Source organism: Micromesistius poutassou (genome assembly GCF_964030765.1).
Source record: "Micromesistius poutassou genome assembly, chromosome: 16".
NCBI lineage: Eukaryota > Metazoa > Chordata > Actinopteri > Gadiformes > Gadidae > Micromesistius > Micromesistius poutassou.
Window position 1 is genome coordinate 4083129 of NC_140286.1, and position 14845 is coordinate 4097973.

General features: G+C 45.3%; 1 protein-coding gene across 1 annotated transcript in view; it reads left to right on the forward strand.

Annotated features, from left to right (window-relative positions):
• Window positions 1–14845, forward strand: part of ctnnd2b (catenin (cadherin-associated protein), delta 2b) — a gene marked incomplete at both ends in the record, with an annotated part of 82120 nt that overhangs the window by 38290 nt on the left and 28985 nt on the right. The window contains 3 exons of the mRNA XM_084481440.1: window positions 2614–2920; window positions 5433–5489; window positions 13807–13939. Coding sequence (XP_084337566.1) covers window positions 2614–2920; window positions 5433–5489; window positions 13807–13939 — 497 coding nt within the window. The remainder of the gene's footprint in view (window positions 1–2613; window positions 2921–5432; window positions 5490–13806; window positions 13940–14845) is intronic.

Below are 14845 nucleotides of genomic sequence, written 5' to 3' on the forward strand. Positions count from 1 at the left end.
AGACCACGTCCACTTAACCAGCTTCACGTAGCCTAGCATGTCATAGTGTTACATGGCCTAACTTAGCCTAGCAATGATTATGTTTGCATAGCATGAGTTAGCTTAGTATAGTGTAGCTGGTGTTATACAGAAGGTGCCTGTGTGTGCCTGTGTGTATGAAAGGTGCAATCATGTTGAAAATTAGAATTATAATATTATCATTAATATGCAGTTCCTTAAGAAGTGTAAGAAAGGTTAGAACGCAGAGAAATTACCAGTTAAGAGCAAAGAGGAAGGTATATGCTGGAAGGTCAAGCATAAGAGGAAAACTTAGGCAAAAACTGAGGCTAAGAAGCTACATGCAATGAGGCGCTATATGCAGACAAGCTACCTAGCACAGAGATGAACCTAAAGCAGCCCCAAACAACCACCACACACTAAACCAAAACCAGGTTCAACGAGAGGCACAAGATGGAGGTTTGGAAGGGGAATGAGGGAGCGTGAGTGAGAATTTTTGCATCTCTTTAAGCTTTAAAGTACTGACACGCTAAAAAAAGACCCAGTCGAGACTGAAATTTGCCAAACAGCATTGCACATCACAACTGCCCATTTTAACCGGGTGTATATTTAGACGCATTTATCAGTCACAGCCCGGCGATGAACGACATTACATCACACTCCTAGAATAGCAACACGAAGCTAATAGGCGCCGCGTGTGGTAGAGAGCGAGGATGTTAAGCAGATGTGCGAATATATTATTACACTCGACAGCCGCACCCCCTCACCCAAAGCCCTGTAGCGCAGGTTTCTGCCTCCCCGTTTTTCTGCGGCATCATCGCTACGTGACATTTAAGCCACGCGGGCGATCGTACACGCTGACAATTGTTAATTTATCAGTTAAGGTAAACCGATGCTAATTGCCGGTCGCAGAAATTAGCGTTTTCATTTTTTATTGCTTTTAAGAAAAAATGATTTAGTCTCTCGTGCAACAGTGTGTTGACTAATAATATGTTTTGAAGACGTAGACAAACATTCATCTCACTTAATCTTATGGGAATTAGTCTTGGATGCTTTGAAAACCAGGCGTATCGACGATCGCTCTGCCAGGGTAAAATAGCGCGTGAGCTAGGAGCTCCTTGGTTCTGCTTAATGACTCAGGCAGGGAAGAATCTGGAAAGAATAATGAGACATTTAAACAAAGAGGCCGATAGTAAATCTTCTGTTGGAGCAGTACTAGTAGCTGTAGTATATATTATATTCATAGCAATATAATTAAACTCTTTCTGTATGTTAAAAAAATATATATAATTATAATTATATATACGTATATATATAAAAATATATTGTGAAATCTTTATATGCATTTGGTTCTTTGTGCATGCTTTATAGTGTATGCCGTCTTTGTGTATGATTAATGAGCTGGAGCACCATGATACACTGTGATGTATCAAATACAACAATGATCAGACATCACTAGGAAATGTATGCTTGTGTGTGAACACATGACACAACACATTGACGTTTCAGCATCAACTCCTCAGTTCACCTTCTCTCCAACCCTGAAGGCCTTAGATGTCCCACTAAGTAGATTGTAGCGGCGCGAGAACCTTTCAAGGTTTGTCCTCGGTGCCTGTCTTTGTTTTGAGACGGCTCCGTGATCATGAATAGACGGAAGTTAGCGAGCGGGAGACAGGCTGTCAAGGTCTTGTCAAGGTTTTCACACTCACCGTCGTAGAGACACACGCACGCAAACACATGCACACACACACACACACGCACACACGTACACACCCACACACACACACTCCTGCATGTATACACACAAACACTCACTCACAAACACACACACACACACACACACGTGCACACACACGCGCACACTGGCACACATACAAATCCACATGCACACAAGCACTGGCACACACATCGACATCCATCCACACACACACACGCACACATACACACATCCATATGGTGTCTGGCCTTCCCTCTATCTTGTTTTCAAGTGTGGTTTAAGGAAGCAGCCCTTGTCAAAACACGGTGTGACAAGGTGACACGCCACACTGTCTGGGCTGTGAGTGAAGGGTTCTGGGTTGAAGGTGTGCTGCCCCCATGGTCACATCTCCTGACCCCCCCTCCCCCCCTGCCCCCCCCCCCCTCCCACCCCTCTTGTTTCAAACTTTCAACAGTCTCTGTGGTGCCCACGGTAGTCATCAGAACCACCTTTAATGAGCTTGCTTTGGTTTATATTTGTGTTGTTCTGTCTGCCCGTCTGTCTGACTGTCGGTTGATTGACGTCATTGGGTCTCTCTGTGTCAGCCAATCACAGCTCGCTGAGAGTTACTCGTGCTGGTAGCGGCAGCAGCGTAATAATTATGTTCTGATCCATAATTATTCATGAGTAGCCCGCCGGTGTTATAACTCATGACTTTTGGTGTTTTTCTTTCTGTTACTCCCCCCCCCCCCCCCCCCCCATGGTATCGCTACGGTGGCTTCTTTTTACTCCATGATTCGTGGTGTAATCCTGCTGGTGTGGTGCTCCTTCGTGTGTGTGTACTTTTGTGGTCTCTGTGTATCCACACACACATGCCCCTCCCACTCCTATTCCCCGACCCTTGACCCCCCCCCCCGTAGACCCCATGGTGGACCAGCTTTGCCAGGAAGTCCTCAACTATCTGCTCTATCCCTACGCTCTAGCCCCGCCCTCTCCCGGTGTCGACCCAATCCCCTTGCAGCGCACAGCTAGCCAGAGTGCCGGCGGCACCTATCAGAGGGCGAGCTTCGCTGCCGGGGGCGGAGTCTCGGACTACGGAAACCCGTACCGCACGCTGCCCTTCTGCACGTCTAGCGAGTCGCCCTACAGCAAGTCAGGCTCGGTCCTGCCCCCTGAGGTGGCCCTGGCTCGGTCCCCATCGGTGGACAGCATCCAGAAGGACCCCAGGTGAGACCACAACGCCCTTCTGGCTTTATTTGTGATTTTTATCCATTTTTGGTTATTTTTGTTTTTTCTGTTTTTAACACGTTGGGGTTTTTTTGACGAGCCCTCATGTTTCTCATGTACCCGGTTTGTCTTGTCGATGGAACCCTTCGCCTTTCCCTCCTCCCTCCCCCCCCCGCCGCCCCCACCTCCCCTCTCTCCACCTGCACCCTCCCCCCCCCCCCCCCCACCCTCCTGCACACTGTGTCAGAACCGTACTGGGGCCCAGAATCAGTCCAAAACCATAAGAAACTGTGTTGAATCAGAAGCAGAGCTTGTTAGCTCCCAAACAAAGAAATTACCACTTGGGGAAATGTAAAGTACTTGCATTCGAAGCACAGTATGTTTCAATTTGGAAGCCATTCCAGGTCACTGTGGAGTGTTTGAGAAGTTTGACATGGTGGCCTATGGAGAAGTTTCACCTCCTGGAGAAAATGTACAGCACAGGTAAATTCTGGCTGATTCTGGGCTTTAGTAGGGAACACACTTCACGCCACATCACTCTCTCTCTCTCTCTCTCTCTCTCTCTCTCTCTCTCTCTCTCTCTCTCTCTCTCTCTCTCTCTCTTGCTCCTCTGCCTAAGCTTAAGGGTCTATTCACAGTATCTCTCTCACACACACACACACACACACACACACACACACACACACACACACACACACACACACACACACAAATACAAACCACACACACACAAACCCACACACTTGCACATGCACACAACCTCTGCCAGGGTCCAGTTTGAAGAAAATGACATTATTTGATGTCTGCTGTGTGTGTGTGTGTGTGTGTGTGTGTGTGTGTGTGTGTGTGTGTGTGTGTGTGTGTGTGTGTTTGTGTGTATGTGTGTTTGTATGTGTGCATGCATGCGTTTGTATGACAGACGATAGGAAAGAGGCAGACACGTTTTATTCCAGATCTAGTTGAGTCTATCATGCTTCTGTCTAATCCTGACAGACCAGAGAAGTGGCTTGTGTTATAGTGGCTACAGACAAAATGTATAACAACCCTATTCAAAGCTTTTTTTGTCATCCTTTTCTTGTTTTGCTGATTTATTTTGTTATCTTTCTATCTACATTGTATTTTCATTTTAGCTCATTTCATTTCATTTTGTTCCTTTTTTTTTTTTTTTTTTTTCAATTACTGAGTTCTGGATTGCTTTTGTTTTGCCTTCAAAGCCCTTTTTAAACATGGTTTTTGAACAGATGCAATACATACATACTTTACAAACTAAATTTTTGTGCTCCGAAGCGGGATAGGTAATTTAACGAGGAATTAGTTACATTTGTGAACCAGACCATGCCAACAACTTGTTTACGAAGACAAACACGTTATTTTTTACAAAGAAACTATCGTCTCGCCTCTGTCATTCAACAGGATAGCCTACCCATCCAGTACATCACTCTCTCATCCATTCATCCATTATCTTTCTCTTCCTCATCTTCATATCTCATCCTATTCCTCCCTGTGTCTCCACGGCAACGGACGACTGTGTTTGTGCATGTGTGTATGTGTGTGTGTGTGTGTGTGTGTGTGTGTGTGTGTGTGTGTGTGTGCGCGTGTGTGATGCATGGCCTTGTGAATGTACAACCAACCCTCACACCCACACGACCTCCAAATGCTCACGCATTTCAGCTAGCTCGATTGAAGTCTTGCTGCTTTTGTGTTGTGCTGTATAGTTTGTTAAACGGAGGGTTCTCTGAAAAAATGATGTTTTTACATCGCCGCTAAGCCAGTGCTCGTAGAAAAATGTGTTTGGACCGCGATGAGTATACAGCTAAATCAGAGCTAGCACAGAATGCTATTCTGATATAACAGAAGTGCTTGATAATGTGTGGCAAACAGCACTTATGAACATTGCAGCTAAAGCTCAGTACATAATGCTTAAATATGTAGCACTGGCTAATGTATGGTAAACAGCGTGAATGCACATGGCAACTAAAGCAGAGATAGCACAGAATGCTATTGTATGTAGCACTGGCTAATGTACGGCCAACAGCGCTAATGCACACTGCAGGGTGTGAATTCATTAGATTATTCTAGCTAAGTGAGTAATTATTCAATGGGACAAGTCAAATATAAACTGTGCAGCACAGCATATGATATATACCGTGTATGGGACTGTAGGGCTATAAAAACGTCCAAATATATAAAATCCTTAATCTGTAAGATGATCCCTCTCTTTAACTGACACCCCCATCCCCCAACAACTCCTTAAACCACCAGCTTCCATGCATGCCCCCCCCCCCCCCCCTCCCCCACACGCATCTCTGTCACATGACCAAATGTTGAGAGCAAAGTACTAGTCCCACAGCTATTTTCTACGCAAAACATGCCATTTTTTTTTACATTCTATTCGACTGATCGTGACAATTATGGTGGTTCTTGATTAATTTGTTGCCATACAGCCAACATATCCCTCTCCCTCACTCTCTCTCTCTCTTTTCTGTCTCTCTGTTCGCTATCCTCTTGATAGGTACGACCCAGAATTCCTTGTGTGGAATCAAAGTCAAGCCGAGCAGAGAATGACAAAGTAATGAAGCTATCTATTAATGTATTTTTTATATTACGTATATATTTTATATACATTCTATATCTATACACCTTTCTCCATCTTTTCTTGCGACATGACACCAAACTGTTAATGTTAGTGGAAAGCATGACAAGGACATTTCACTGTTTGGTCATCCCTGTACCAACATTACCACGGAAAAGCTTCACTATCCACCCACCGGAGAGCAAGAGCTGAAAGACTAGACCCGAGGTAGAGACCAAATACAAATGAGGTAAATACAAAGGCTTCTGAAGTCTCCGGATGTCTGGGATTGGAATGAGTTTGCGCCCAACTCAAAACGCAGTGCAAGAAGCTAGCTAGCAAATCCGTTGACTCTAACCCTGCATCAGATCTGACAGTTGGTCTGCTATCAGTCAAGGCCGTGGCAGAAATGAGTCAAGGCTTCATCTCTGGTCGAGGTAGCAGAGCTCCTGTAGAGATGAATGTCTCTATCCTCTCCCTTGGCTCTCTGTCATTCTGTCAGTACATCCCTCCATCCATCCCTCATTCCTCCATCCACATCATACCATCTGTAATGGGTTCTTCTCCTCTGTGTCACACTGTGTCTTTGTGTGTTTGTGTGTGTGTGTGTGTGTGTGTGTGTGTGTGTGTCTGTTTATTATTAACGTGCGCTGTTGGCCCCCTTGTGGCCCCCACATCCTTGTGCCTTCTTCTCAGTGTCTACAAATGGATATTTGTGTGTGTGTGTGTGGGTGTGTGTGTGTGTGGAAGTGTGTCTCTTGTAGGCTAATGCAAGGCCCAGATTACCATGTAGCATCAGGGTTGCCAACTCTCACCCATCTGGAGTGACACTCCATTGACGCTTTCAGCATCAATCTCACGCTCTCACGCACACGCAACAAATGTCACGCCAAAAAAAACAAAAACCCGTTAATTTTCTGTTGATGACTTGACTAGACTAGACCAGACCACATTGTATTGTTTTTAATGAAAGGGGAGGAGTTATCTCCCTACAACGTTCCAGGTGATCTGTTGATAGCTTCTGACGAGTGCTAAATTGCAGTGGCGTCATTCCCCCCCCCCCCCCACCGGTCAACAATTCTGTCTGCCCGCAATCCCAAACCCCCCCCCCCCCCCCGTCAACAATCTTGTCAGCCTGCAAACCCTATACTTCCCCCCCTCCCCCGTCAACACAATTCCAGCCGCGGACCCTGTTATAATGTAAGCATTATAAGATTTTACAGAGTCACTCCAGCCAAAAACCAAAAGTTGGCAACCCTGTAGCATACATGTTGCTGCTCTGATTATCAGACGTCTCCACACAGTGCCCTGAGTTGTGATCCACATTCAATCATACACTTGGGATTTCATATGTTTCTGTGCGTGTGTGTGCATGGATGTGCGTGTGTGTGTGTGTGTGTGTGTGTGTGTGTGCGTGTGTGTGTGTGTGTGTGTGTGTGTGTGTGTGTGTGTGTGTGTGTGTGTGTGTGCACGCATGCTTGACATCTCCTGACCTTTTGTTTCATCTCATCTAGCTTCACTGGGTCAGTCAGTAAGCCATGCTGTCATAATATCCAACACACACACACACACACACACACACACACACACACACACACATACACACGCTTAAGAGATCTGTCCATGATTCTATTCTGTCTGTCAGTAAACATGCTGGCCATCTAGATACGAGCCGACATGTTCCTCATCCTGAGATTATTTTCCACTTCATCCTCAGATCCAGATTATTATTACTACTATAATCCTCTGACCTTCATTCTGGTTTTAATCACACAACCACCGTCCAAATATTGGCCATTATTACTAATACATTATATATAAATACCATTATATATGCTATTATATATTTACGTGCTGTTCAGTGGAGGCTTTTGTGCCAAGCGTCAGGCACTACCATGAAACCATCTCTCTCCCTCTGAGTATGGTTGGGGAAGACGAGGGAATGAAACCCCTAACCCTGGCAGTGTTATTGCCTCGCTCTACCAGCTGAGCGTGACAGAATCGGTCAGTTTGGTTTCTGCTTGATTCAATTAAGAATATAATTGCTAGCTAGAACAGGCAAAGTTCACAGTTCAACCCCCTGTATCGCCTCTCTTCCTGGAAGTAAACAAACGTCCCCCTGCTGTCAGCTCGTATCTCTCCAGAACAAAACGACACAGGCTCATCCAATGGGCCTACCTCGCCTCTGATCATATCGTTGTATAAGTATTGCCGCTTAAGTCTAAGTAAGGGATAATATATAGAACGCCAGTCATTATCGTTACCATTATTCGTAGTGTTCATCAGCAGAGAAATAGTCATCCAAAGACATTGACGTCGCTTAGCAACCGAGTACGCTGGGGTTGATAAGGTACCAGACTCCTTCGGAGTGATACAAAAGATGTGAAAAAAAATCCACTTTCCTTGACAGCGGTCATTATATGCTTAGCAATGGTCATTATTGAAAAATAATTCATAAGTCTCAGGCATGTGAACGGAGCGTTCCACAGCATTCAGAAGAGCCATGTATAGTAAAGTATAGAAACGTCTAGTATATTATAGTGTAGTATAAAATAGTCGAAGCACAGAAGGGACTAGGAAAGTATAGCTCCTGGCCTGCCCGGTTCTGAGTCTGATCCCCAGTGCCTGCAGTCTGAACCGGCGGCGTCCTTGAGCAAGACGTCTCAACCCCCCCCCCCCCCTACCTGCTCCTTAATGACAGGTATCTGGTGTCGTGCTGTGAATACAGAGCGACCGGTAAACCACCACATGGCGACAGCCATTTGTATACGCGTTGCGCAATGCCTATGCTGAACGTCAACACAGTCAGGCGGAGAGGCGTTTGGGAGGACATGCTGGAGCTTATAAGCAGCACGCCGCGTGGAGCATCCGAGCGCACAAGTGGTTATATCGTACGCAGAGTGATGGCGCATGAATAAGTGATGACCCAGGAGGGAGCGATGCGCTTGTGTCGGCGATTGCATGCGTGTGTGTGTGTGTGTGTGTGTGTGTGTGCGTGTGTGTGTGCGTGTGTGCGTGTGCGTGTGTGTGTGTGTGTGTGTGTGTGTGTGTGTGTGTGTGTGTGTGTGTGTGTGTGTGCGTGCGTGCGTGCATGTGGACCCATCAGCTGCAGACTTGGAGGAGCGAATTTTCTCCATGCATGGCTGAGTAAAATACCAGAGGATGAGAGAGGGAGGGAGGGAGAGGGGAAGGGGGGGGAGAGAGGGAGATAGGGGGACATGGAGCGAGAGGGAGAGATTTAAGTTTAAATGTAGAAGTCATAGTGTTAAGTGCTGACAAGATGAAGACAAAAGTGGAGATAGAGAGCAAGAAGAGAGAGAGAGAGATAGAGAGAGAGAACAAGATGGAGAGATATTCTGAGATTAACGATGGGTGACAGAAGACAGAGTGTGAAAATAGTGGTACCAAGATGGAGTCAAAAAGGGAGAGAGAGAAAGAAAATTATAGAGAGAGACCACAATGTTTTTCAAGCTAAAGAAAGATCATTATTCCATGCCTGCAAGCCATGACACTTCACTTACAAATAGCTCTGTTGAATACAAACTCATTGTGATGAAATTAGTATATTAGTTTAGTCCAACTATATTACACCCGGTGGCTATTTGACATTGAAATTGTTGTTGCTGTAGTCCATCACAAAACATTAAATTCTCCCAAAATCCTGATACACACACACACACACACACACACACACACACACACACAACACACACACGCACACACACACACACACACACACACCACACACACACACCACCAACACACACCCTCCTGTCCGTGCGGCGCTCCTGAACAGATTATCCATTATTCAGTACACTCCCTGAGACTGTAGCATCTGAATGTATAATTGTCAGCCCGCTACCTTCATTATTTACAGTTTAATTACTGCTTTGAGCTGAGCCTGGCCTCCTGGTAACCGCCGCACAGGAAATATTTTGACTGGAGGTTGCGCCACAGACACGCACGTTCACATACACACATCCAAACACATGCACACAATACTACTATAATACGTGATACACAATACGCACGCATCGATTCATTTATCGGCACATGCAGCGACAAATGCATGCCTTGACATTAATCTGCACACAGTATGTCTCCATACATGGGCATGTGCAAACAAGCACACACACACACACATACACACACACACACACACACACACACACACAGATACAGCCACACATACATACACACACACACACACACCACACATATCACCCATCTGACTCTTTCCCTCTCTTGTGTCTCTTCCTCAATTTTCCTAAAGATGAAAGAAAGATGAAAAAGATTGTATTAATTTCTATGTTGTCATGACTGCTGTGTAGACACGGGTCATGTGTTCGCTCTGTAGAGGTCATGGGTTGGACTCGACGCTACGCCCCCAGAGCCACGCAGAGCCCAGATGATAGATGTTGAGGTTCGGTTCATGTTTCACTGGAGAGGACTCTCTGGTGGGTTCTCCGGGCGCTGTCCAACACTTCCTGGACTCTGTGATCTTTCTGTTCAGATCCAACACAAAAAAATATTGTAATTTTTTTCATTTTTACAGCCCCCTCTTTTTTCTCTTATACCACTTTCCATAGTGATTGTCTGTTTAATACTTGGTCGCCGTATAGCAGACGCTTTTATCGCAAGCTTCTCGCCGTGATTTCAGATACATGACGTCAAGGAGTCGAACAGCAGGATGATGAGGAACAGCAGGATGACGTGGCAGGATGATGAGGGAGCCATGTTGGGACTAGAACCAGATTGGAAATTCTGGCGGGAACACAGGGGTGCCCTTGTGCTGAGTGCCATTGGATACAGAGTTGAGACTACCTTTGGAAGTGTCCTTTCTCACAGTCTGCACTGAGCTAAGAAACATTTCAACGTGAGTGTTCATGACTAGGAACCTTATCTGACCTGGAACATAATCCCATGATGCCCACTGACTGAAGGGGAGGAAGAGAGGAAGAGACAGTGAGAGACAGAGACGGAGAGAGAGTTGGCAGATCTTTCTAAATATGGAAGACGGAGAGAGAAATAAGGAATAAAGACATGTCCATAGAGTCCCGCTCTAAGCAAGATGTCGCTCGGATTCAGGCCATTCTCCACACATCTCAGGAACACTGCTAACTCTCACACGCTGGGTGTTTGAGGCCTTTTTTGTGGCACTAATTCAAATCGCTGTGAAAAAGGCCACTGTACCCTGTCGATATAGACTTTATTTATATATATATTTATTTATTTAGTTATTTATTTATATATAAAGAGATGGAGAGGGAGAGGGAGACGGCGGGGGAGAGAGAGAGGGATTGTATGCTCAGTCAACTCTGTGTGGGCTGAGCAGCTAAGCTAAGTGTTTCCAAAAGGCTGTTGATACAGCACTTTACTGCACATTCCCTGCTTATATAGTTTCCCCAGATTAATTTAGATAAAGTGAATAAATAGCCATTTTCTGGAATGGCTTCGGCTCTCCCACTACTCCCTCTACGATGCCGGATAAAACCAGTTTTGTTTTTTTTAATGCCAACAAAAAATGTCTTGCTAACTTGCTTAGTACCTCCTTAGTACTTACGTAGTAAGTAGGTAGTAATAGGTTAAAACAAAGTGGGCCTACTCAGTTCCCTGAGTATGTGGGCTTATGTTATAGTTGTATAGGAATCAGGAATGTAATCTGCTCAGTCTGCTAGCTCTACACCATTACGAGCAACACATTTTCACACAATGATATTTCTGATGTGCAATTCACAACAGCACACTATTTTCATCACTTGCTACGATCTAAAACTAGATGGCTAATTCTAGATAGCTAATGGTTGATAGCTTTGGTGAAAGATGTTATGCTCGATAGCTATGAAAACAACACTAATTCTAGGTGGCTAATGCTAAAAAGCTGTGGCAACATAGCTTACGCAAATTCAAAATTTGTTGATCAGGAGTTTGCTGACGCCTTGCCATCCATATCTTATCACATTAAAGAACAAAAACGCAATGCACCACAGATACACTCACACTCACTCACACAGAGACACAGACACACACACATACACACACACACACACACACACACACACACACACACACACACACAGACACACACACACACACACACACACACACACACACACACACACACACACACACACAAGCACATAAATACACACACAAGCACATAAATACATTAAAACCATGCACGCTTATATACATGCTAGCTCAATAGCACACTGCGTCTACACACAGATCCTGAAACATCTCAATGAATGCTAAGACACACAAGCAGGCGCCCCCTGTACATACCGGCATGTTCTACTACACACATGCGCCCGGCCGACTGTGTCCGTTCCGCCGCGATGCTGGGGCTGTGACGGAACAATTAACCTGCGAGGTGACTTACACAAGGTTACATCATCTCACACCGTATTCATGAAGCCGCACGCCGCCCTGTTCGCATAATAACCAACAGATAGAACAGCGTTCCCCATGAGGTTCTGCTGGGCTGTCACGTCTGCTTCCCTGGAGCCACGGTGGGAGTGGTAGAGAGAGGGTGGAAGTGATGGAGAGAGGGTGGGAGTGATGGAGAGAGAGGGTGGGAGTGGTGGAGAGAGAGGGTGGGAGTGATGGAGAGAGAGGGTGGGAGTGATGGAGAGAGGGTGGGAGTGATGGAGAGAGAGGGTGGGAGTGATGGAGAGAGGGTGGGAGTGATGGAGAGAGGGTGGGAGTGGTGGAGAGAGGGTGGGAGTGGTGGAGAGAGGGTGGGAGTGGTGGAGAGAGAGGGTGGGAGTGGTTGGAGAAGAGAGAGAGAGAGAGAGAGAGAGAGGAAGAGGAAAAACATTCAGAAAACGAAACGGGCAGTCCATGGTGGTCCCATTAGATTTATAATTTTCACATTTTCTCAGGATAAACGGGTAAAGATTAAAAGCTGTGTGTGCATTGTTTAACAGACCCACGGGAACCCCTGCTAATCCATCCATCCATCAATACCTTTATTGTTGCTTTTCCGCACAGCCAGGATAAAAACACAATGAACAGGCTTTAGAATTCCACCATACAGCATACAGCCAGACACAATTCACAGCTGCTAACGATGAATTGATCTAACTCACTTTAGTCAATTCTAGTTAGGCACAAGGCTGGAAACGTTCAAAAGGACATCTGCGGTCTGGGTGATGAAACCTTCGTCTCTCCTGGTTTCACTAAAACGTCCGGTAAATAATTCAACCACAAAGACCAAAGGGCTATTTTAACATTGTTCAGGGCAGGCGCTGGCCTCTCTAAGCTTTTTGGCCGAATCTGAACGATGTGGTTTTGATTGTTTAGCAGATGTTTTAGTGAAGCCAGGAGAGACCGTTGTGATGGTTTAATCATCCAGGCCGATGTTTTTTTCAGAGAACTAATTCTTGTTTTTTGCCGTCTGCTTTTGAGTGGGAGAAGTTTGTTTTACACAGCCCAAATGTAACCCTAGACCAAACACAGAAACAACAGCAATATATATATATATATATATTTTAACCATGTTGAGACGACCAGCATGATCACACAATGGAACAACAGATGCAGAGGTTAGCCCCTGCACAGGGAAACCATTATTCTTTCAATACAAAACCTGTGAGCTGTAATCTTGAGGGCCCACACAGCCACACAAGTACCAATCAGGTGAAGCCTTGTTTTAAAGGTTACCCAAGTTCTAACCATAATACACATAGTATTATCACCCAATTATATTATATTCTTACCATGATACACATAGTTTTACCACCCCATTCTATTATATTATTACCATAATACACGTAGTATTACCACCCCATTCTACTCTATCTATAAAATTGTCTTTATTGTTTTGCCTTGTGTATCACTCTCTCTCTCTCACTCTCTCTCACTCTCTCTCTCATTCGGTCTATCTCTTCAACTCGAGGAATGGCGAGTGTTTTCAATCAGGGTAACAGCAGGTCACCGAGCTGCCTGGGCTGGTTACAGATTGAGGGGCATGCGCACACACACACACACACACACACACACACACACACACACACACACACAGACCCAAACACAAATACATAAACAGAAAAATGTGCACACACATACATATTCACATGAAAACGCGCACATCCACATGCATATCTGCACACAAAAACACACCTGTGAATTGTTCTGTTCTGGATATCAGTGAACTCAATCTCTCCCTCTTTCTTTCCCTCTCTCTCTCTTTGTCTGTCTGTCTGTCCATTTCTCTCTCTCTCTCTCTCTCTCTCTCTCTCTCTCTCTCTCTCTCTCTCTCTCTCTCTCTCTCTCTGTGTCTGTCTGTCTTTCCATGTTTCTCTCCCTGCAGGGAGTTTGGCTGGAGAGACCCAGAGCTGCCAGAGGTGATCCAGATGTTGCAGCACCAGTTCCCGTCGGTGCAGTCCAATGCCGCCGCCTACCTTCAGCACCTCTGCTTCGGGGACAACAAGATCAAGTCTGAGGTACTGCGCAGTCAGCGGAGTTTGCTTGACTTAGCCAAGTTAGCGTGGCTAGTGGGATTGTCAAGGTTAGCATGGCTAGTGTGATTAGCAAGGTTAGCGTGGCTGGTGTGTTTAGTTGGGCTCGTTGGGTCAGTTTAGCTAGTATGGTTAGTAAAGCTAGATGGTTAGTGTGGCAACCGACTAGTGTAGCTAGTATGGTTAGCATAGCAGGCGTGGTTAGTGTAGCTGGCATGTTTAGCATGGCTTGCATGTTTGGCTTGGCTCGCATTAAAAGCAAGGTTAGGTTGGCTAGCAGGTCATGTCTGGTTAGCATGTGGCAAGCGGTTTGCTTTGGTGGCTTGTCTTGTTGGCATTCAGTTTGAATTCTGATAATGAACGAGCCATGGGAGGAGTTCTGCCTCTGCCTCGAGAATTATGCCCCTCAGAACTGGTGGAGATCTTTTCACTGCCTTGCTAAAGGACAATTATAAGACGAACAACTTATATGTGACAAATTATATGTCAAACAACTGGATTGGAGACATTGGAGACACAGTTGGAACATAGATCGAATGACCTCGCAAGGATAGATACATACACATAGATGCAGACACATATACACACAAAGATACACACATACACATACACATACAAATGCTCTGCCCATGCGGTCTATATTAAAGAGCCTTCAGAGTGCAATGCAGCCTCATTAAAATTCATGGAGATGTCTTACTTAAGCAGAACCTGCATTATAAATATATATCAGGCGTTACATAATAACATGTGCATGATAATACAGCCCTAATGACACTTGATGGATGGATGATTGTATCATTAGGATTTGTCGCTATTCATACATATACATATAATCAGTCTCTATGTATACATCCTTATAGGCTGTCATCATTTTGATGATTCGCTCCTCTA